At 37.2% G+C, this 24,282-nt stretch overlaps 2 protein-coding genes across 4 annotated transcripts; one reads left to right on the forward strand and one right to left on the reverse strand.

Moving 5' to 3' along the window:
• The first annotated feature begins 13,360 nt into the window (after window positions 1–13,360).
• LOC137712395 (uncharacterized) lies at window positions 13,361–14,335 on the forward strand. The gene has a single exon (XM_068451482.1). It carries the CDS (start codon window positions 13,361–13,363, stop codon window positions 14,333–14,335), a length of 975 nt encoding a protein of 324 aa, XP_068307583.1.
• A 671-nt stretch (window positions 14,336–15,006) lies between these two features.
• LOC137712613 (formin-like protein 20) lies at window positions 15,007–24,282 on the reverse strand. 3 transcript variants are annotated; one of them, XM_068451719.1, is made up of 17 exons: window positions 23,723–24,282; window positions 22,744–23,447; window positions 22,444–22,665; window positions 20,024–22,365; window positions 19,733–19,859; window positions 19,308–19,379; window positions 19,037–19,135; window positions 18,832–18,873; window positions 17,835–17,915; window positions 17,688–17,738; window positions 17,523–17,604; window positions 17,145–17,239; window positions 16,840–16,911; window positions 16,640–16,756; window positions 16,459–16,527; window positions 16,303–16,369; window positions 15,007–16,100 (listed from the first exon to the last, which is right to left on the reverse strand). In XM_068451719.1, exons 1-17 carry the CDS (start codon window positions 23,793–23,795, stop codon window positions 15,949–15,951), a joined length of 4,467 nt encoding a protein of 1,488 aa, XP_068307820.1. In that variant the 5' UTR covers window positions 23,796–24,282; the 3' UTR covers window positions 15,007–15,948. The 3 variants fall into 3 exon arrangements, 2 of the variants coding, with proteins under 2 accessions (XP_068307820.1, XP_068307821.1); XM_068451720.1 differs by lacking the exon at window positions 23,723–24,282 and having other exon boundaries at window positions 22,444–22,661; window positions 22,744–22,881; XR_011065232.1 differs by lacking the exons at window positions 15,007–16,100; window positions 16,303–16,369; window positions 16,459–16,527; window positions 16,640–16,756; window positions 16,840–16,911 and having other exon boundaries at window positions 17,185–17,239; window positions 17,830–17,915.

The following is a 24,282-nucleotide window of genomic DNA, read 5'->3' on the forward strand; positions in this document are numbered from 1 at the left end:
ATGTGTGAGGTCGAGTTTTGCCTACACATATATAAGCAGTCAATTGTCTATGTAGCTTGTGAAAACGAATTTGACTTTTCATTTGCCCACTTCAAACTGTCCTCTTTTAGTCATTTGTCTAATCGCACTTTACAATGACTTTTTTCAAGTACAAATAATACTCTTACAATGAGGCTTCGTATGGTACGCTATATTAGAGCACTTCCAACGTGAGAACTCAAGACAATACATCAGTGAACAGTAATTACCCTTAATGAATAGTAATTATCTTTTGCATCTCCACCGTTGCACTTCAATAGTCCTGGCAATAGACAATAAAATATTAATATATTTTTTATTTATAAAATAATACAAAATAATTTTATTTGTAATTTCGGATAAGATTTTTAATCGCTCTCATTGCGCCACATGTCATTATCTGAAAAGTTATAAAATAAAACAAAATAATTTTATTTGTAATTTCAAATAAGATTTTTAATCGTTCTCATTGCGCCACATGTCATAAAATAAGATTTTTAATTGTACTTGTTGCGTCACGTGTCATTATCCGAAAATACAATTATTGGTGATGGATTTCCGATAAGATTATTAACCAATCACGTCGGGCCACATGTCATAATTTGTTTACAATATTTGAGGATAGATTTCCATTAGATTTTTAATGAATGACAATATGCCACGTAACATTATCTATAACCTAATCCTTTCTGAATCCTCCATATAATCCATCATCCAACCTCACAAATCTCACACCAATTTTCTCAAGATCTCTATCATTATTCATAGTTTCTACTTCATTCTTCACCAAAATTTCTATCATTATTCATAGTTTTTGCTTCATTTTTACAATGTCTTCTTCTTCAAGGATGATGTGGGAAATTGATCAGCAAGAGGAAGAATTGTTTAACCGATCAGAAGGAATGTTCAATCTCCAAGTGGCCTAAAATGAGAGGGAAGAGGATGAGGAGTGTAGAAGAAGAGATGACAAAGCAAGAATGGGCAGAGCCTCACATTCCCATTGAGTCATCCAAGCTGTGGGTCAAATCTGCATGCCCAGTCATTCCGGAAACCTTGATAGAAGCAGGCAATAACGAGGTACGGAACTCTTGGACGATTATTTTGTCCATAATAATGCATTCCTTGATATGTACTTTAGATGTCGTTTTAGAATGGAATGACATTTGTTCAACAAAATCATGATTGTTGTTTGCAACCATGAATCTTACTTTGCGTAAAAGAATGATGCTTTTGGTGCTATGGGTCTCCTTCCTCAGGAAAAAATTACTGCTGCCTTGCGGATACTTACATATGGAACATCTGCAGACCAAGTGAATGCGATAACGAGGATGGGGAAATCAACCATTCTTGAGTCCCTGCTGAAGTTTTGCGGAGCAATGGAATCTATCTACACCGCAGAGTACCTCTGGAAACCTACTGACATGAACTTGCAAAGGCTTCTGAAGAACGGCGAGATGCGAGGTTTTCCTGGGATAATTGGAAGCATTGATTGTATGCACTAGACGTGGAAAAATTGTCCAAGTGTATGGCAAGGCGCTTATAGGAACATAAAATAAGCAAAAAGTATCATTTTGGAGGCGGTGGCATCTTTTGATACATGGATTTGGCACACCCTTTTCAGAGTTATGAGAGCTCAAAATGACCTCAACATCCTTGCCCAATCCTCAGTGTTCAACGATGTCCTGCAAGTAAAGGCACCAAAATTCACGTACTGCGTCAACGGACATATGTACGACGGGCCATACTACCTAGCAGATGGCATTTACCCAAGGTGGTCAACATTTTGTCAAAACAATGCCACGTCCACGAAGTGCAAAGGAAAAACACTTTGGAAGTTGTCAAGAAGGGAGCATAAAGGATGTGGAGCGTTGTTTTGGTATTCTCCAAGCTCGATGAGCGATCGTCAGAGGTGCCGCCAGATTGTTTGATGTAGAGTCGCTTCAATCCATCATGATAACGTGCATCATTCTTCACAACATGATTTTGGAATATGAGTACGACTATGATGCCATTGATGAATATGAGCCAGACAATTAAAGAACACGTATATATTGTACTCATGACGCCACAACAAAACTCGTGCAACATGAGCATTAGAAAGGGATGGACGTTACAATGATTTGATCATTCAACAATATACTGCACTTTAAAGGCCATATATGCACAATGCCCCGCAAATTGATTTGATAGAGCACCAGTAGAAATTGAAACAAGCTCAAGATACTTAAGTTCATTTAGTGTGTTTGTGTTTTTATTTTTTTTGGTGTGTTTATTTAATTTTATTTGGTATGTTTTTTTTTTAGTTAGTGAGTTTTTAATTATTTGGTATGTTTATGTAATTTTATTTGGTGTGTTTAAATGTCTTTTGAATAAAGATTCTCTTATTATAAATAAATTACCAAATTAAATAAATATACTCTTAGTTTAAATAAAGTACTAAAATCAATAAATTGGAAAACAACATAAAGTACTCTATTCAATAAATAAGAAATTACAACCCAAAGTGATTGGAAAATTATGGGCTCTAATTACAAAAAGTACTATATTCATCATTACTTAACCAATTTGTGGTGCTAGAATGATCTTCTCTTGTCGTGCTAGGATCATCTCCTCTTGCACGCCTCATTCGCACCACTTCTGCTTTCTCCGACTTCCAAAAATATTTAGAATTTGGAGACTTCCCTTCTAAAGGCATGTTCATAATGTCACGATCTCATTGAGCCATTCTTTCTTCTCTAACATGTTTCATTTCTTGCCTAAGTAGCTCTCTTTCTCTCTCATTAGCTTAAAATACTCTCTCAACAGCTACAGCTTTTGCCTCCTCTCTAGCCTTATCAGCCTCAAATTTCGGCATTTCTAGCGCCAAAGTCAATTTACCTTGGCGAGCAAGTTCTTCCATATACTTTGCATAATCATTCTTGGAAGCACTCCCTTTTCACTTTGAAGTCTTCTTACCTTAAGGCCTAATTGGATAACGGGTCGATCCCAACGCTTGTTCACGCGGGGGGGGGGGGGGGGAGGCGTGGGGGTGGGTGGCGTTTCAGGCACTTCTTCTGCTTCATCTTCATGAACATACGAGGCATGATCGGGTGTAGAGTGTAGAGGGGTTTTGTTCATGAAAACTTATGGACCGACAGACACAACTTTGAAGTTAGAACAATCTTTCACAATATTCCAACATTCCCACCGGTTGAATGATTTATTTTTGTTTTTGGTTTTGGCACCATACCAAGCTTATGCTTGAAGTTGCTACACAATGCGGGATAAGAAATAATTATAATGAAAGTAGGTAACAAATAAATAATACAAACAAATAATTATAATGAAAGTAGGTAACAAATAATTATAATGTAAATTTGGGTATAGTACAAACAAATAAATAATATATTGTTACCTGATCCGTGTAATTTTCCCTACTTCAAATATTAGTACTAGCTTGTGTCAATGCGTCTCTCCACATACTAAATGATTGGCTAAGTAATTTCCAACGACTGAGCATTGATTCTTTGATTCTTTTCCCACCCATTTTCTCAAGATAATTGGTATGAATAAGACTCACATTTCTCGCAACTGCATCTCATTACCCGTAAGCGAACTATGAGTAACTTCAACCCAGCTAGTACACAACGCAACATCTTCAAGAAGCATCTAATTTGTACATGCATCGATAGTCATTTTGTTGAAAAAAATTGGATTGAAACTTTGAGAGGAAGATAGGAATGTGGTTGAAAGTAGTTGAGAAAATATGAAATTGTGGTGTAAGGTAGATGATAATGAGAAGATATTTATAGAAAAGTAAAAACATTTTTTTTTTTAATTTTTCAAATTTTTTTTCGGATTTTTATTCATTTTTTACAATTTTTTATTCAACTAATTAATCTATGCCGTTGGATTTAAAAAAATTGAATTCCAACACTCCAGATTGTGCCACGTGGCACAACGGTAACATTTATGAATTTCATACTATTTTTTTTTATAAAGGAGAATAATATCAACCGTTGATCTTAGATCCAACGGTTGATATTAAATAAGATTTTTTTATTTTTTTTACTGTTGCAAATCTGACGGTCTACATTTTCTTGCCGTTGAGATCCAACGGACCATGGGAAGCTACGTGGCTTCCCAACAATAACAATTTGAAACTACGCCGCATGCCCCATTAGCTGAAAACATGTCTGGTGACGCGTCCCCACGCTCGGGTGTAGTGCACGTGCCTGACATAAAAAAATAAAAAACAAGACTAATGCCTGGCTGATGTCAACCTTGCGTTAGCTAGCCTTCGGGCTCGCGGGCTGGTAATTCGTGACAAGCTTGGTGCTCGAGCATGCCTTGTCCCTCGGGCTCCCACACGCTGCAGTCAATAGGCCAAGCTCTCGGGCGGCCTGTCCCCTGAGCAAAAGCCAACGCTGGAAATGCTCTTAGGCATCGAAAATGACTAATAATATGGAGTCGGGTGGTCGGCGTCCATATGTGTTAAATAGACACATGATTAAATAGTCCAGCTCCATCTATTTTATACGGTGTACACCCGCTTAGTTATACACTTTAAAACCACTGTATTATTTAGTCGGGTAGAAAACACTCTTGCTTGCTCGCTCTCTCCGTCCCTCTCGTCGCTCTCTCTCGTCCCTCTCGCATCGCTTGCTCGAGAATCTCAGGTTCTTCTTCTTGCCTCTCTGTTCTCCCCTCCTATTTTTCTTGCAATTTTCTGCGGCAGTTGCTGGTGGGACTGCTGCACGTAATTGGCGACGGGGTAAAGCGGGAGTTGTTGGACGTCGCGCTGGGCTTCTTCCTTGAGATATAGAAGAGCTTGTCCTCGTCCAGGTCGTCGCCGTCACTCAACATTGCTAGGGATCATGTCCCTCTCTCTCTCTCTCTCACAACTCAATTTTGCAATTTCAGATTCCGAATTTCCGAAAAATCCAGAAAAATTGTGAATGCAGAAGGAGAGATTTCATCTAGGTGTTTGGATTAAATAGTAATTGAATTTTTGTTATGAGGTAATTAAACTCAAAATGTGAAAGATTTCATCTGTGCTTTTGAAGGAAATTGAAGGTGGTGATGAATTGATGATAGATTTAAAATTAGGTTTTTCTAGGAAATATTTCAAATTGGGAAAGATGATAGGTTTTGCTGGGAATTGATATTGAGATTTGATGAGAATCGATAATAAGATTTCAAAATTATGAAAGGTTTCATCTGGGCAATTTCATCAGGGAAAGATGATGGAGAGAGGAAGACGATGACCTGGGTTTTTTTTCTTCTTACCCTTATCATTACAGTGCCAAACATTATATAAATAATACGGTAATTAGTCTGATGTTATATCAAAAGTTCGACTAATTTAGTCAGAACAATCCAATTATTATTTATCTTATCCGACTGAAATAATCAGTACAATCCGAGCTGCTAAACGAGATCTAAAATGTACAATTAATACAATCGATCCGTATTGAAATAGCACGAGATACCTCTTTATTTGGTCTCACTTGTTGCAAGTCTTTGTGTGTTCTCACATGTTGTAAGGTTGTGTTATTGTAGGTCATCATTTGGTCTAATATGATTTTATGTTAGTTTTACTCGTCGTTTAATAAGTCAATCCAATACGACAGTGTTAATATGTTCCACTTTTAAAATATATTTCATTATTTCTTAATATTCTACTTATCTATGACATTTTTATATTGTCCTGCGTTTGAAATACATTGAAAATTTTCTCATCTATCAGGAGAGGTGCTCACATGAAAACTAATTGAAATACAAGATTGAAACTGAAATAACGTAAGAATAGTGATATTCAAACACTCATTTTTAATTCTCACATATTTCTCTTAATTTTTTGTTGTAAAATAGAACGAATTGAAGAAGATCGATGATAAAAAATTAACAAGAATGTGTGGAATCAAAAATGTGTGGATACATCTTTCGCAACGTGAAGTGATATAGAGGAGGAAGATGCATGGTTGCATGGATGCCATAAAGACACGTCCGTCTCCCATGCAAATACAAAGTAGTTCGGGCCTAACCCAAAAACTAGCCTGGGCCTATCATTATCAGCCCAATCCTCAGCCAGAGGCCTTGAAATCATCATCCACCATTTCTTTTTCCAACTCCAACTTAAGGCCTAAGAGCTTCTTGCACTTATCAATAAACCCAAAAGGGCAAAATATAGGACAAATAATTAAAACAAAAAGGGATTGTATATTAGCACTCCATATAATATTGAATGCACCCTACATTAGAATTTAATATTATATGACTCATGTACCCTATTATGCAATGACAATTTTGGCCTTTATAGGTTTTGAAAAGAAAAAAAATTTCAAAATACACTCAAAATCACTTTTAACATATTTTTTATCTTCTTCAATTATCAAAACTCATCCCACTCTCTATTGTTGAACAAAATCCTAACCAATGAAACTACAAAAACGTTGATTGGGAAAAATTATTTTTGACGAATGGAACATGAAATCAATTTTGCGAAAGCTTCACATGAGGTAAGACTTCTTATTTTTCATTGTTTTAGTGATTTCAGAGACATCTATAATTATTAAATCTGGCTTTTGCTGTGTTATTTAAGCTTCTTCACTCTTATTCATCTTTTAGGGAATACATGAAGAACATTCAAATGAAGTCTCAAATCATTTAAGCTTCTCCGTTCTTATTCATCTTTTAGGGTAGTTTGAAATCGTTGTTATTGTTATTAAAAACACGTTCAAATGAATCTAAATATTTTTTTTTTCAAATCACTCAATTTGAAATCATTCGGCAAACTAAACATTCAAATGTTTAGATTTGGTCTCTGAAAATTAAAATGAGTGTTATAAGATTTGAAAAATGTGGGTGTATGTAGAAAATGTAAGATGTATGTTGAAAATGTGTGGTGTATTATGAAATGGAGAAGTATGTTGGGTGTATTATGAAATTTTAATTGTAAAGGCAAATGTAGAGTGTATTAAATATGTGAATTTTATTCAACAATATGTAGAGTGTTAATATAATAAGCCAACAAAAAGTGAAGACAAATTAATTTGGATCTGTAATCCTAATGTTTCGTCAAAGATAGATCGATATATATCATGCTAAAATTATGAGGAGAATTTCTTACATAAAACATTGAACATATATCCAGCTACACTCAAGTGGTTCTCAAGTAAAAGACGTCAACCACTTGGTGATAAAGGAAGCAACACAACTCCTTATAAGCGTGGAGAATAGAAATTGGGTGACGAGAAGCACGTGTGGCCGTTGGGCTTCACATGTGGGACAATCTGCTTTGATACCATGCAAAAAGTTAGAGTTCCACCATAAAACCACTTGACAACAAATCACTTCGCAAAATAAGGAATAACCCAACTCATTATAAAGTCTTACATAGTTTGATCACTCACTGTCATGTGGGACTTCATTCTCACATTCTCACATTCTCACATTCTCACACATCGGAGTGCTATAAGTCAGTTGACTTAATCCATTGACACATAAGTTCGATCTAATATATAGATTAGCATGCCTTAACCACCAAGTTTATTTAGATAAATGAACCCTCTTCAAATATTTTTAGGCACTTATGAGAGATTTGGCAAGGTGTGTGGATGGGATCCAAACAATAACGTACTTAATCAACTGAAAAAATAATTAGTAAAGGTGGTGCAGTTTCTTGGTGGATTAATGTTACAACAAAAGACAATAGGATTAAGTCAAAATAATCTTCCCGCTAACCTGAGTTCATGGTAGCAGTATAACTTCAGGCAAGAAAGCAATGGATGTTTTGGTAAGTTTCCACTCAAAATGTGGAGAGATTCTTGGTTTTTGTGTGTGTGGCTTTGGTGAACAGATGACATGACATCGAAACCCTCACACAAGAATGTCCCCAAGTTGAGTTTAAAATTAGATAGTTTTTTCATAGACTGAGCTAGTAATTGATGGAAATACGAATGAAATCGGTATTGCGGGTTTTTTTTTTCGTAGGAGAGGGTATCAAATATGTAGGGGCCTGCCAGACGAAGTTCTTCTTATCTTTTAGTGTATGCATTTTTTCGTCTTTTTTTTTTTGGTGTGTGCAACTTTTGTTATTTAATCATTTTTCTCTTGTGTGTGTGTGTGTATATATATATAAACATTAGATGATGAAACTAATACATTGTATTATTGAAGAACCAAATATGAATAATAGGGGTTGTCTTGCTGTTTATACACAGATTACAACCCATGTGTGTCTTTAATTTTTCACAATAAGAAAATGAAAAAGCAATTGATCCAATAATTAATTTGGTAGATCGAACAACTCTTGGCAAATAAAGTTCAAAATCAAAATAATTAAAAACAGTCACTTGATGTGTATTCTTGATTAATTTATTGTCAACTTTATGCAAAGATGTATATATCTCACTTGTTGGAAAAGGTCGTTAATCGCAATTAGGGTGTATTTATTATATTTGGTCATTTGTATTAAATAAAAAAGTTTATTCAACAAAGCTAATTCTGTTGTACCCCTATTTTACTGAGGGAAAAGCAAGGGGGAGAACTAGCGGCAAGTAATAACCATATCGCAATACTGATTCATTGGTTAATCAATTGGATTGAGTTAGTTAAGACGAAGTTGTTAGAAAGGGTAATTGAGTCATTTTGTAATAAGATATTAGACCATCTTTAAAGAAGATGTTAAATTTTAAACCTAAAATTTAAATTTGAAAGCTTACGTGGCACTTTGACATCTTTTGAACTTTTGATCTCCAACCAATATGTCAAATTTTAAACATAAAATAATAATTCATATGTATTTTCTTTGCATTGGGAATGAAAAGAAACAAAAAGGTAATGGTTTAAACCAATAAAAAAATTAATAAAAAACATTTAATAATTAATTAAAAAAATTTGAAGGTGCTGTCAAATTTGATAGCAAGGGGGAGAGATGCCAATCCATGTCATGCCACATCAGATTTGGTTTCTCGATTGGAAAACATTAATATTGTCTTTTGTTACTGTTATTGCTGATTTGGACATTTTGACATCTCCTTTGAAGATACTCTTAGTCACTATAAATAGCTGATATAGCAATCATTGAGATTGTATTGTACTTCATATACTCTTTGAAATATGCAGAGCTTTCTCTTCTTCTTCTTCGTTATTCTTTCTACTATTGTTCTATGCTTTGAGTTTATCATAGTTTCTTAGGTTAATAGCAAGGAGAAGAGAGAGAAGGGCTCGAGAGATTCGTGAGTGTTATTCATCATGCATTATATCTTTATTTATATGCTTTTATTTATACTAATAAGGAAGAAATAAATTTGTTCTCTAAGTAATACATGTTGTACAAGAAAACTATCTAAAAGATAATGCAGAATCCTACATATAATTTACTAGGATTTAAACAATCACACTTTTAACGATGTTTGGATTGCAACACCCCCTTGAGTGTGTAAATACTCAAGTAAATTACACATTAGGTTTTCATGTGATGATGTAGAAATAGTTGATGAAGTAGTCTTGTCAAGTCGGCACAATGAGTGAATGCGAGCCTAATAAATAACGAAAGAATACATAAGTAGTAAAACTCACAAAACCTGACTATGGTAAAACAGAAGGTAGGATAAATCTCACAATCTATGGATAATAGTAAGAAGTTGCATTAAGTCAAAACTAAACGTTTTTAGGACGCAAGTAGAACGCACACAAGGGTATGGCCAACCCATAATAGATATCTCATTAAAACCTCTCTAATCGAGAGAGGGCCCACTAATACATGTAGGTTCCATCTCTATTAAAAAAATTTATACGAAAAATGAAATAAAAGTATCATTTTTGTTGTTTATTTATGTGAAGTTCACATGGAATGTAGCTGGGTGAACTCGTAATCCTTGTACAACACATTTTTGTTTAAATTATCTTTAAGTTAGAAGGTCACCACAAACACAGACACTTGACGAAAGCAACCAGCTCATTTTATATCCCATAGAAACTAAAACTAATGATTGGAATATTAGCATAAACTCTGTAATTAAGCTTATTGAGCAATCCCACTCTTAATCTACTAAGATTTAAATAATCACACTTTTAATGAGATTAGGATTGCAAGACTCTTTGAGTGTGTAAATACTCAAGTAAATGCACATCATGTCTTCATGTGATGCTGTAGATGATGAAGTCGTCACAATGAGCGAATGCAAGTCTAAAAAATAAATGGAAGAATGCATAAGTAGTAAAACTCACAAAACCTAGTTATGCACAAGCTAGAATAAAACTCATAGTCTAAGGAGAAGGTCAGACGCTGCATTAAGTCAAAACTAAACGTCTTCAAGATGCAAGTAGAATGCATACAAGGATATGACCAACCCATAATAGATGTCTCGTTAAAACCTCTCTAATTGAGGTAGAACCCACCAATACACATGATTCCATCTCTATTAAAAATACGGTACGAAAAATATGATAAAAGTAGTATTTTTGTTATTTATTTATGTGAAGTTGACATGGAATGTAGCTAGGTGAACTCATAATCCTTATACAACACATTTTGGTTTAAATTATGTTTAAGTTAGAAGGTCACCACAAACACAGACACTTCACCAAAGCAGGGAAGTAAGCACCCAATCAAGTCAAAAGTCTGCGCACCAAGCTCAACCGCATGATGAAGACGATAATCCCTCATCATCTTTGTACATATTGGGCCATCGGAATAGGTCTCCTCACCTAAACATACCTAGTGATGTTGATTAACTCAGCAGAATTTCACTAATATTATTTCATTTAATTATTTAAGTCAATAAAATTTAAAAACCATTTCCTCTCATACTAACACAATTTCTCCATTAACAACACTTTTCTTAAAAGTTCAACATACTTATAACACGTATAGGACTGTAAAATCAAGTTATTGACAATATCAATAACATATGCGACATAATAGTTATCAAATGATTGAACAACCGGACGTAATTTATTTACGATACTTAGTTGACATTAATAAAACGTATCTAATGAATTATGAGTTCGATACATCATGTTTAGCAGAAAGACATATTCCTTGCTCATTATCAAACAATCACTTATTCACAAACCTTATGTGGGGCTAATAGTTTTCATTTCTCATCTCATGGAAAACCCTTTTCGCTCCCTTAGCTCTATCCCTGTAACTGCCTTAGAGAAAAAAATGGCATTTTAGCCAAAATGGTCGCTGAGATTGACCTAACTCATCAATTTGGTTATTGAGATTTGAAATCAATAGAAGTGGTTCATGCGTTTGTCCAACATCAATCATTTTGTCATTCCATGAAAAATCTATGTTAAATAAAGATCAAAATGAAAAAAAAAATACCTTCAATTTAATAAATAATGGGCCAAAAAATGGATGATGTGCATTTACGCAGAAATTCAAGAGGTGGAGGCATCTATCAGTGGATCTGATTTAATATGAAAATCGACGGTGAGGATTTATGTTAAAAAATGATAGGGTCCTGTTATTATCATAAATAATTGTTGACAGAACAAGAAGGTAACACATCTTATTCTAAACCAATTTGTATTTAATTTATTTCGACATTTCATTTTCCTTTTTATTTCGTACGCAGCTATTATTATAATTATATTGCAAGCTAAGAATTATACTATTCCCACGTGAAACATAGGACTACTTTACAGGTCGCGTGAAGGTCAATTGTTTGTCTATTTATCTTATAATTTACTTTCAAGAATAATAAAGTTAACGATAAAAGCCCCAAATATTTAAACCTTAACAAAAAAATTACTCATATAACTTTGTTTAATGGTTATGACAAAATTCAAAATTTTCTGTTTTGTTTGTTTAAACAGAGTTTTTGCTTGGTTAAATGTTCATAAAATAAAATAATGTAGTATATTCAACAATGCAAAATCTATTTTTGAAAAAAAAAGAAAGTAAATTCATGAATTTTATTTGGTTAAAAAAATACATAGATTACAATATAAAATATTTTAGAAAATAAAGAATACCTTAATAAATTTTTAAGTTATTAATTAGTTGAAAATTAATAAGGTATTAGTTAATTGATAAATTAATAAATTATTAATTAACTGATTATTTAATATTCTCTATATTTATAATTTTTTTTCCTATAGAAGTTTAATTATGGTAACTTGCAACTAGCTGATCCCTTTTGAATTTAAAAAAAAAAAAAGAGTAGTATTCTACCTTTTATCTTTTACAAAATTCATGCATGTATAGATATGTTTGGCAAACAACAAGATCTACCTTTGTCTTCTTAGAGTTGAGTCTTAGAGTTGAACTCAAATTTTCATATATATATGATAATTCATAAATTAGGAGATTGTTATTAGTATTTAGTATTCTAATAGTCATCCTACACTCTTTCTTCTTTTACTTTTTATTCTGGAAGAATGCAGAATAACTTTTTCAAATACTATTAAACATGGGGCGGATATGTGCCACCACTTTTTGTATAACTATTGACTCACATTTTTGTGGAACCTACTCTATAATGTGTTTTAATAATCGAAATTGTTTATGTTTTAGAACATCATCAATAGATTATCCTTACAAAACATTAGATAAGTCCAAAACCATTAAGACATTCATTTGTAGCGAAGAAAATGGATGAATACGGCTCTACAAAGAAACCCTAAACTCTTACTCCAACAGTTATATAGGTTTAGATTTAGGTAGTTTTTGGTAGATATGATATTTGAGGACAGACCTAAAACATAGACACTTAATATCGTTGAAATATATTACAAAGTAGGCCCCACAAAAACGTGCGTAAAAATTAGTGTAAAAAAGTGGTGCCACATATCCCTCCCCAATAAGAATTTCCAGAAAAATATGTAGGGTTTACATTTTCATATGATTTTATATCCAAATCAAAAAACAGTTCTTTGAAGTTAAGTCAAGGAAAAAAAAATGATGCTATCATCATGAAACAAAAAAACAAAAACAAAAAAAACAAAAAAAAGTATACTTGAAGCAATCCAAAACAAAGGTTTCTTTCTACTCAAAATTTTACTCAAGAATTTGCCACAACATCCTCCTTTGTCCAATTACATTATTGGGAATTTGGAGATTACAAAGTCATAAAAGGCTCCAAATATTTCTTTGATGAAAACAATAGCCTTCCCAAACAACTCCACCTCTGCAAATTTGTTAGTTTTAGTTGTTGGCCAGTCCTTGCATCCAAGACACCAACCGAGAGAGAGAAAGAGAGAGAGAGACCCAATTAAAAAATTTGGGAACAGAAGAGAACCGACATTTCTCTTCTAATACACACCCAAATCTGTGATTCACACACCCAGTTTCATACCAATTTCCTCTCCCTTGGAGTGCAAGAAGGCTCAAAAAGTTCTTGCAATGGAAAAGGCAGGCAGGATTATCAGAAAATCAGTCCACACATTCCTTCTAAACTACCAATACTTCACCTCAATTGCAGCAGTCATTGCCTTACCCTTCTCAGCCTCAGTTCTCATCTCACAAGCACTTCTTCCGTATAGCTCCGCCCTCTTGCCCGCCGTCTACAACCGCCTGCACAGCCTTTTTGACGCCGCCGGCTTCCCTCCCTCCTTGGAATTCTTCACCATTCTCAACAACAAGCTCTCCCAAACCATCACCTCCTCAATCTTCACATTCCCATTCTCCCTCACCTCCCTCCTCATAACCAAGGCTTTTGTAATCCAATCTCTCAGCCACCACCAAAAACCGAATACCTCGTCACACCCATCGTTTCTTTCCACAATTTCTCTCTACACCCCACTCCTCCACACTCATGTCTACAACTCGTTTTTGATCCTCTCTGCCAATGCAACAATGTTTTCTCTCTTGTTCATCGCCTTCAATGTCCTCGAAGGACTCGGTTTCTCTTCTCCGAACACCCTCCTCTTCTTATCGGTATCTGGGGCAGTTCTGTACTCCATTGTTCTTGCCAATGGACTCATAATATGCAATCTTGCATTGGTTCTATCAGGTGCACAAAAGAGTGGTGGTTACTTGGCACTTCTCAAGGCTTGTCTTTTGATCAGAGGAAGAACTTCAACGGCTCTCTGTCTTGCTCTGCCTGTCAGCTTAACCCTAGCTGCAGTTGAAGCATTGTTCCAATACCGAGTCGTACGAGCTTATCATTTCGCAGGAAAGCTCGGATCTTCCATGGCTATGGAGGGTGTTTTCATTGCTTATTTGTACTCAATTCTTGTTGTTCTTGATACTACTGTGAGCTTTATGTTCTTGCAAAGCTGCAAGCCGAGTTCTCGGCGGATCGAACACAGAGACGACGAAGAAAGTCGTGGAGATTTGAAGGCTGTCAAAAGTGCTTCCATGAAAGTGTTTCCATGAATTTTGGTTCAAGAAATTCAAAGGACCCTTCAAACTTCAAAGTTCAAACCAATCCATTTTTAGTTCTTTCTTTGTTTATAGAGGAAAGAATATAAAAAAGGCATTGCAAAAAAAAAAAAAAAAAAAAAAAAAAGCTTATTATTATTTTATTCCAATTTAATTTAGTTGCTTTGTTAAGTTAGATTGTCAACTTTAGCAGTGTGGATGATCCATTTAGGTCTCTTTGTTTCTTTTTCCTTTTTTGTTATTCAAGTTAGTTTTGTGTTGATTTATTTATTTTCTTTTAAATTGTGGACCAGCTGGTGACAAGTGCTTATAAATCTTGATTAGTTTTGTGTTGGCTTAGAATTAAACGAACAATATCGGTCATATTCCAATGTAAATGTACCGGAGTGATTGAGCAATATGAAATTTACATTTTGCAACCGTTTATAAATTCTTACAATTCATGCATGAAAATTCATAGATGTTTCGGCCTGCGTAAATTGTTCTCTAATTGTGTCTGCAAAAGATCTTGTGAAAACTCGCGATCGCATTTTTTATGGCATTTTTCCAAAAAATGTAGCGCAAGGATTTTTCATATTGATTTTGCGAAAACTACAAAAATCATTCGAAAACATAATTTGTAAGCATTTATCATTGTTTGATATTTTATAATTTCTGGTGTCTCTCGACCTCGCGCCATTATTTTGTAATTTCTCTTTTCTCGGGCTATTAGCCCCTTTATTTAACCAAAAAAATACATTTCATGAATGAAGTATACTTTTCGACTAACAACCATAAGGAAACAACAGTCAGTTTCTAAAACCAGCCTATACTTATTTTACAATTACCCTAAAAAATTAAAGAAATTCCCCGTCGTTCGTCTAGTTTCTTTCTGAACCTGATCACCTATACAACGCCTATCACGACGGGGTCTCCTATCCAAAATTTCAACGTAACGAGGAACTAAATTATATGTTACACGAACATGAATTGAATTCTAAACTACAGAGAGAGGGGTTAGCGTGATTTGTACAGGATTTAACGGTACAGCAGGAATGCCGGTGCTTTACAGATCCCAATGGCATCTTCCTTGGTGTGTGCTGTACATTTTATGCCAAACGAATGGTGAAAGCCGAAACCTGATCGCCTAGGCTGAACCGAGACTGAACTTTGCTCTCACAAGGATGCCAGAGGGGCCAGATCCGACATCATGATGGCAGCCGAAACCAGATTGCCTCAGGGAACCCTTGCTTCTCAATTAATGGATAGAACTGTCGAGTGAAAGCCAAGGTCCGGTCTCTTTGTATGATATCCCGCATGATTGATCAGTTGGCCGTGATCATCCGATTGAACATCTTGTCAAGCATGTATAGTTAAGATTCATGCATAGTTCACAACTTCGAATGCTGCAGGACTCGACCAGTTGCCCCTTCTGCCCTCATCCAAATAAATCTCGAAGGGCTTTCCGTTGCACAAGCTCTGAGAAAGGGATTCCAACCAGGGTCCTAAAAGCAAATATGCTCCTTGCAACTAGTTAGGAACACTGCGACCGAACACTGGGTCCTAAAAGCAAGTATGGCAGGAGAGCTCAACTTCCCATGTAGCGATATAGTGACTATAATCTTCACCTATTTTGGTGGTTTTTTTGTGAGGTTGATGCCCTTGGCCTTTTCCATTTCAGCTTCCTTTTCAACTTTCTTCTTCTCCAATTCAGCCTGTTTGACATTCTCTTCGTGTGCTTTCCGAAACAACTTAACGAAATTTAAGAGAGTCACAGTAACTGCAGTCATCAAAAATGGGTTTTTAATACGATGATAGTTAGTTTCAGAATGTCTACATGAAAAGAGTTAATTACAGATTGTGCGCATCCAGAAAAACCCCCGTCCCATAAAAAAAATAAAGGTTCCACCGAAAACATAAACTCCCTTACCAAATCCAAAATCTAAAAACTTAAAAAACCCTCACCCCCATCCACTACTAACCTTGCTCAAATGGACAGCGGGCGGGATCCTCACCAAAATACAATGCAAGTGCATCTGCATTTCTACCCTGTCCACCAAAAGCAAATGACAATGCTGAGATCATAAAATACAAAATAAGACCGGCCACAAGGACACAGTTGATAATTAGCGTATTACCACCACAGAGTATAGGTTCGTCACAGATACCACTTCGGTCTCAGCAACAGTAATGAACTCTTTCAATGTCTAGAAATTCAACAATAAAAACAAATACCAAAAAAATTGTTAGGGAACCCATAAAGAAACCAGAAGAAGAAAAAGACTGGCCTTTTAGCATTAAAAGGGAAAGATTTAATACCTTACGGAAAACCTCTGACACAGGGCCATCATTTTCTGATGCCGTCAGCTCCTGATTGAGCTTTTCCAACCCCTTGATTATGGCTTGCATTTCTTCTGCTAAAGACTTCAATTGTATCTGCATGGAAACAAGATTTGTCACATGCAAAATTCAACTACAATGCTTACAATTAAATTAACACCAAGGAAACAAATGGGCACCTTTGTTGCAGGTTCCAGGCTGACAAGGTCCTGGTGAAAATCAAGAAGTCCCGGTGATTTAGATGCAAGGATCTAAGACACAAGAAAGCCAAACCTTAGAATCAAAATTTGATGGTAAGTTCCGCTTACACAAGAAACAGAGACAACATATCCATCTGAGAGAAAACTTGTATACAAAAACATTTGGCAAGAACAAGAAATTTTGCACGCAATCATCTCTTATTTGTTAGTTCTCATCAGACAATAACGCATGAGTGTCAATATATTCACTGCATAACCCAAAAAAAATAAAAAATGAAACATACCTTACAAAGATAATGCATGAGTGTCATCTTACTAGTAGACGCACGCGTATCATAGAGCTTCAGTAGACTGTCTAACTTAAACCCAACAGCAGCACCTGTACAAATAATTTAACCATTCATATCATTTCACAAAGGCTACAAAAAAATAAAGCTAAGCGCAGATAGGAATTTAAAATGGAATACGAAATAGCTGGTTTCAAATAAAGGATGCTTCTGCCGGTAACCCTTAATTCTCCAGCATGTTTCACATAATTTATCTTAATACTTCCCAATCTACAATAATACGTTATCTTAAAGTTCTTACTTTAAGCAACATATAAAACAACCTTCCTACATGCTCTAAAGTCAACAAACATAACAAATTCCAAAATAACATACCCCTTGCAGTTCCTTGGTTCAATGTGTTCCCCAAAAAAAGAATCTTCTTCATAATCTCCTTCAACTTAGCAGAGTTCCGAACCTAATTTATCAGTAAAAGAGTAACTGAGTTAATATCGGTATCTATATACTGCAGGAAGCGATTCATTATTAGTACTGACATACCTCCTCACATGCAGAGTTTACTGTGTTCAAACTTCTTTTAAATTCCGAGACCTGCAAAAGAGGTCAAAAATTAGATAATGATGCAAAGAGAAAAACATTAGGTCACATTTACTAACATCAGGAACAAAATAGCACATACTACCAAACCTGAGTGCCGAACTGAATCTTGAAAGAAAAAACTCTCATCTTTGACTCCACCCGAGGCACTTTCATCAACTCCAAAAAATACTGAAACATTACAAATATACAGAGACTTTAAATATCTGACAATTAGTTATAGCTGTAAATATGTAAGGGAAATTACAATCCAATATGCACTCAAAACATCTGACACATAACTGCTATTATTGAAATTCTCCAAGCAACATAAAACATAACAATATTCAAAAACTTAAGTTTATGTAATGCAGAGCACTACTATCACAAAAGTTGGGAATATCTCCAAGAAACTAATCTGAAATGATTCCACCTGACCATTCAATAAAGTTTATGTAGTGCCTCACTAATTTTCTTTGTGGTTTTCCTGTATCTAATTAAGACACCGATTAAACCAATAGAAGTGTAATTTAGCATCTTACACAAGGACAAGCAAATTATATCCCTTAAAACATTGCAAAACATATCATTTCTTGGTATTAGATGGAAAAATTCCATATATTGTACGCAAAAAGAATTTGGTCCATCTCAAAATCTTTTATTTTTCAACAGTCAAGGGAAATCATTTATTGATGTTTACCGATTATCAGCCATCTTCAAGTCTTCCATTGCCGCCACATTTACAAGTGTAATAATATTCGAGAATATTTTTAAATTAAACTGAATAAGTGGTGAATGGACTAATCTCTGTCTCCTTAATATTATAAATTAATAAAGCACAAGATCATGGGGACACAATAAGATTTAAATCATAATTTATAATATTCAAAATCTGGTCAAAGCTTTTTTATATGGCACAGAAAAGGCCAGCGACTTAGAGCATCTCCAATGGGAGATGCACAATCCCTTGAATGTGTAATATACATTTTTGGTTGGCCGGAAAGCTCCATTGGAGATGCAAAATATCCATCTTACCATTGGAGATGCTCTTATAGTCATTAATCTACTAAGACAAATACTTCGAGAATATACTATGATCTGGTTATACCTTTTCACACTTCCCCAGGGTCTCCTTGTCACCAGTGTAGTTCTAAACGACAGAAATCACAAGCAAGAAAATATATAATTGATGAGGAGATGAAGTCATTTCAGATTGTAAAAAGGGACTATAACCGTGCAAAGGGACTATAAAAATAACCAACAAAATCGTAAAAAAAGAAAAAACAAATTGTAAAAGCGAATAAAGGCCACACCTTAAGAAGTTCCATCTCTTCTTTAGTAGGACAAAATTTAATTAAATTTTCCACCTGATCAACATCTAATACTGAATCATCCATTGCTAAAACGGCAGCCTGAGAATGTGCATATAAATACATAATTAGCTAAGTATGAAAAGTGTTCATTTACAACATCAGCATTAAAAACATTAGGGAAGTAAAAGCCAATTGAGAAGACTCATCGGATAAGCAAATTATCTATATTCACGAACCACGAGTAAGAAAAAATTCAACTGGATCAGCTTACCATCATATCAGGAAGTGGCATCTTAACTTTTGTGAGCATAATTTCTGTGTTGTTTGCCCTTCTCAGGTCAATCTACAATGTGGTACAAAGAGAATCACAGTAAGAAAGTAGAGAAGTAATAGCATCTGACATTATATTGAAAAATGAAGAAAAAAAATATTCATCAGAACAAATCTCTGCTCTAACGAATATAGCAAACATGCAGCATCGTGCACACCCAACTTATTAATATAAGTGCAACTATACAACAAAAACTCTGGCGACATGGAGGGATGGATGATAGATGGTTACATTCTAACAGAATAATCAAATCCCATAACTGGTAGGAAGACCCAGAAAGTATAACAGGAAAAGAATCCCCTTTAACAAGCATAACTTTAAGAAGATATGATTTTACAGTAAAATAACCAATTGTACAAAATTACCAGTTGGACTTTCTCAGGTTTAGAACCAGCAGACTTGCGGCGCCCTCCAGATTTATCTGAGTTTGCAGGCTTTGGAACTATAGCAGAGAAAAGGCTCTCTATCTCTGACACATCAAATTCTGGCTCACTAGATTAAAAGAGAAGCACATTAGTGATTTGAAATGAACAATCTGAAACAAAATACAAGGTTGCATGTGTTAAACATGTAAGATCCATCAAATCGACAACATAACTTTATGGCAGAAAACATGCTGCTAATGGAATGATAAGTTGAAAAATAAGATGGAATACTTTTGAGTCTCTCCATGTCTTTGCAGTTCCTCCCACAGGCTTCCATGCAACGCCCTTGTCACCTTGCTCCAATGTAGTGGTTTACAAGAGGACCGTCGGGGCGCTGTGGCAGGTATCCCACGTCCGCGCCCTCTACCAGCAGTAGCTCCTCTGGCACCTAATGTGGGTGGCGGTGGAGGAGCACCACCAGGAAGTCCAGGTGGAGCAGGAGGCCCAGGAACACGACCTCCTGGAGGTGGTGGTGGAGGTGGTGCTCCAGGCAGTGAGGGAGCGCGACCTCCACTTGGAGGTGGAGGAGGAGGTGGTGCACCATGTCCTGAAGGTGGTGGAGGTGGTGGAGGTGGCCCCCCATGCATTGGAGGGGGCGGTGGAGGTGGGGCACCATACATAGGCGGTGGCGGAGGAGGTGGGGCACCATACATAGGAGGTGGCGGCGGAGGGGGGGGCCCCTGCATTGGAGGTGGTGGTTGTGGTGGAGGTGCTCCCTGCACTGAAAATGGTGGTGGGGGTGGTGGAGGTGGAGTTCCACGTAATGGTGGTGCCGGTGGTGGAGGTGGAGCTCCTTGCATTGGAGGTGGTGGGGGCGGGGGTGGCGGAAAAGCTCCACGTAATGGAGGTGGGGTTGGTGGACGTGGAGTTCCTTGCATTGGAGGTGGTGGGGGTGGGGGTGGGGGTGGTGGAGGTGCACCACGAGTAGGTGGTGGCGGAGGAGTAGGTACTCCAACTCCAAAAGGCTTGGATGCACTTGCAGCAAAAGGAGGTGGAGGGGGAGGTGGCGATGGTGAAGTTTGAGAACTTGCCACCGTAACACAAGCAGCTGAAGAGTACCCAACCTTCCAAAGAGATGAAGAAGGCTGTGGAGGCATTATGGTGCCACTATTCTGCCCACCAGATTGTCGTGAAGGAGGAAAGGGAGGTGCAGGGACCAAAGCTATACCAATATTCTGCGTGCTAGATGATGAGGCATAAGGAGGTGGAGGTGGAGGTGGAGGTGGAGGTGGTGGTGGTGGCAGGGGAGGAGATGGGAATAAGGACGAGGCTGAAGAGGGCTTTGAGAAGACAGAGTTAGCACTTAGCAGAGGTGGCAGTGGTGGTGGTGGAGGAGGTACAGCTACCTGTGACAATGGGGTAGCTGGTGAAAAAAGCATAGGAGAAGTGTACAATGAAGATATTTGAGACATAGGTGGTGGAGGGGGCGGGGGAGGGGGAGGGGGAGGAGGAGGAGGAGGAGGAGGAGGTGGAGGTGGAGGCGGAGGCGGAGGGGCCACTACTGGTGCATCAATATGTTCTGTTTTAATAGAGGAAGGCTGTGTCTCTTGGATTGGTGGTAGTGTCGATGGCAGGCAGGATGTGGATGCCTCTGTAAGTGTCTCTGGTGCAGACTTTGAATGCTTCAAAGGGTCCACCTTACTATGTTTCAGTTCAGTTTCCACATCCCTTGAAACCACAGTTCCAGAAGAAGCTTTCAATCTAGCATTTGCATTTGTATCTTTTGAAGAAGCAGTACTGGCAAAACCAGCTGGTGCACTATTATATCTTGATGGTGGATAGTAAACATGCATTGAATTAGTATAAGAGCCTTTGTTAGGGGGAATCCACCTAGATACCGCATTTGGTTTTGCTATTTTTGCCGAAGTGCCCTGAGTTTCTTGTTGTTTAGTCTTCTGTTTTGCTACTGTAGTTTCTGCACCTACTTTTGCGTTAAATGAAGGCTGTCTCTTATAAGCAGGTGGCTGCAATCTCTCAGATTTCAGTCTAGAGATCTCAGCACTCGGTTTTGATTGTGCAACCTTGGTCTCTAACCCCTTCCGTGGACAGCAGTCTTCTTCATTAATTATATCTTCCATCTCTTCCAATTTCAGACACCCCTCTTCTACCACTTCCTTAGATCCAGTATGACTCCGCACATCAGCAGCAACTGGGATGAAATTTGACTTCATATCTCCATCATCCACAGCAATGTCTTTCACTGCATCGACATTGGAATCCACCTCATTGAGCTTGTACTTCACATCGTCAACAGCAATGTCCTTCACCGCATCAATATTAGAATTTGCCTTTCTGTCCTTTCTGTGCTTCCCATCATCTGACGTACAGTCTACAAATGCCTGACGATCTAAATCCTCCTTCCAGATTTTTTTCTGATCTATGTCTTTAGGAGTATTGTCGTGAACCATGGAAGTGTCTAAATCCGCCTTCACTTCGTGTGAATCCAATGCATTGCTAAATATCTCTTCCACCTCAAAAAATTCCTCGGGTGATGCATTCCCTGCCTCACTTTCTTCACTTGCCACAACTGTGGTGATATTAGGCACAACAGCATCAGCGTCCAGAAAAAGTACCTGATACAGATTTGAGTATGCATTTAACTCCTATAGCTTCAGAAAAGGACACCCATATAAGAATAAACAATGACATACCTCTGCTCTAAAGTCCTTTGGAAACTGATCCTTGGCATCCCAAAGAATATCAATATCATCACGACCCAGCATCAGTATATTTGATCGTACAAATGCTGTGTGGAACATAACCCGGAGCATCATCTCCTCGCGAACCAGATCTTCATCTAGGTGGATGCATTCAAGAACCACATCCCCTCGAACACGGCAACGAATATCAATTTTCACCAGCACACACTCTGCCTGTGATTAGGATTCATAAGAACGCTAAAAAATATATCATCTTATTCATCAGATTTTGTTGCATGAAGTAGACATTACCTGTACATAGAGGTGGGTATTCTTTTCATTCCTTAAAGTTGGAAAGAGAAGCTTAGAGCTCCTGTTAGCTGGTGTAGAAGGATCTTGACCAAAAACACGTATAAAAGGCCTGCAACCTTTTCCGTCATCAAAAAGCGGTAGGTTTCGAAGTATCAGGCAATCCAAAAGTAGAGGTGTATCTGATGGAGGCCATTCAGAACCCAAATTTCGTCGCGAAATGTACTGAAGATATCTCATCTGCGAAGGCTGTGGGTTTAAAGGAGATAAAATATTGAGAAGTTCCCTAGGAGCCTGCTTGTAAACCATTTCAAGAGTCTTCTGCTCCCCACTGTATTGTTTACGGTACAACAGAAGACCCGCAACCATAAACGCGAGAACAGGCCATCCTCCTCTTTCACAGTGCATCAACAACACATTCTGTTGCCCCTCCAATGACAACCAACTCTCACTCGAACGAAGGAAGTGATGAATCATCTCTAGTGGCAACAGCGGGCACCCCTCATATTGCCGAGGGTAATCCATTACTGTCATGTCATACTGCGTAAGCACGTCGGAAATTTGGCTCCGCTTATCCCCTTCTCTGAAGTTAAACACCATGAAAGAAGCATCTGGGAAGTAGTCTTGCAGCTGTGCTACAATGCCACCCAAGTATACTTTGTACTCATCTTCTTCTAACACATCGGTCGAGAAGCAGCAGTCGAAAACTGCAAAATTCGGAGCCAAAACAAGTTAAAATCAATCCACATTACACTAAAAGGTTCACAATTTTGAGCTAAAACAATCCACAAACATATATAATGCGCGAAAAAACAAAATTTGATCGAATTCTAAGCAAATTCAATCGCATTTCAACAAGAACCCCAAAAAAAGACTCTGAATTTCCATCAAATTCAACCGCATTGGCCCAAACATCAACAGATTGAGCACAAAAAGACCAGAATTTGGCAAAATTCTCAAGAAAGACGAAACGGCGACGTACCGTACACCCGCTCGGAGATCTCAAGAAGCCGATCCGGCGGCTTCCGATAGAAGAATCGTCTGAACAGCGCCATCTGATGGCGCTGTTTCTCCCCCGATCGGATCCAAAACGGTAATCGAAACCAGCTCCAATTGGATCACAATTCCGATCCCTAGCAATATACGCAGCCAGATCTCGCCGATTCTTCAACGGTCCAAAACCCGACCCGAACGAGCCAAACCCTTCCGGCGAAACGAAAATCCCGAAAAAAATCGCCAATTGAGAAAAAATCAAAGGGGGGAATTGAATTCCCGAGACGAAGTGAGGGAGTGGGGGTTTTGGGAAGGGAAAGCAAAGGGAATTCTAGAGAGAGAAAGAAGAGAGAGAGAAGATAAGTGGACTGAGAAGGAGAAAGCAGCTACAAGACCCGACCCGTCTTCTTCTCCTTGTCTCCGTGGGGGCACCTCTGTGTGTCTTCTGCAACTCTCGCTTTCTTTTTTTATTTTTTGTTTAATTTAATTTTCTTCTTTTTTTGTTTTTCCGTCTTTCGGGTGGGGCAGCGCGGCGGAGGGATCGGCCGG

This window comes from Pyrus communis, chromosome 13, assembly GCF_963583255.1.
Source record: "Pyrus communis chromosome 13, drPyrComm1.1, whole genome shotgun sequence".
Classification (NCBI taxonomy): domain Eukaryota; kingdom Viridiplantae; phylum Streptophyta; class Magnoliopsida; order Rosales; family Rosaceae; genus Pyrus; species Pyrus communis.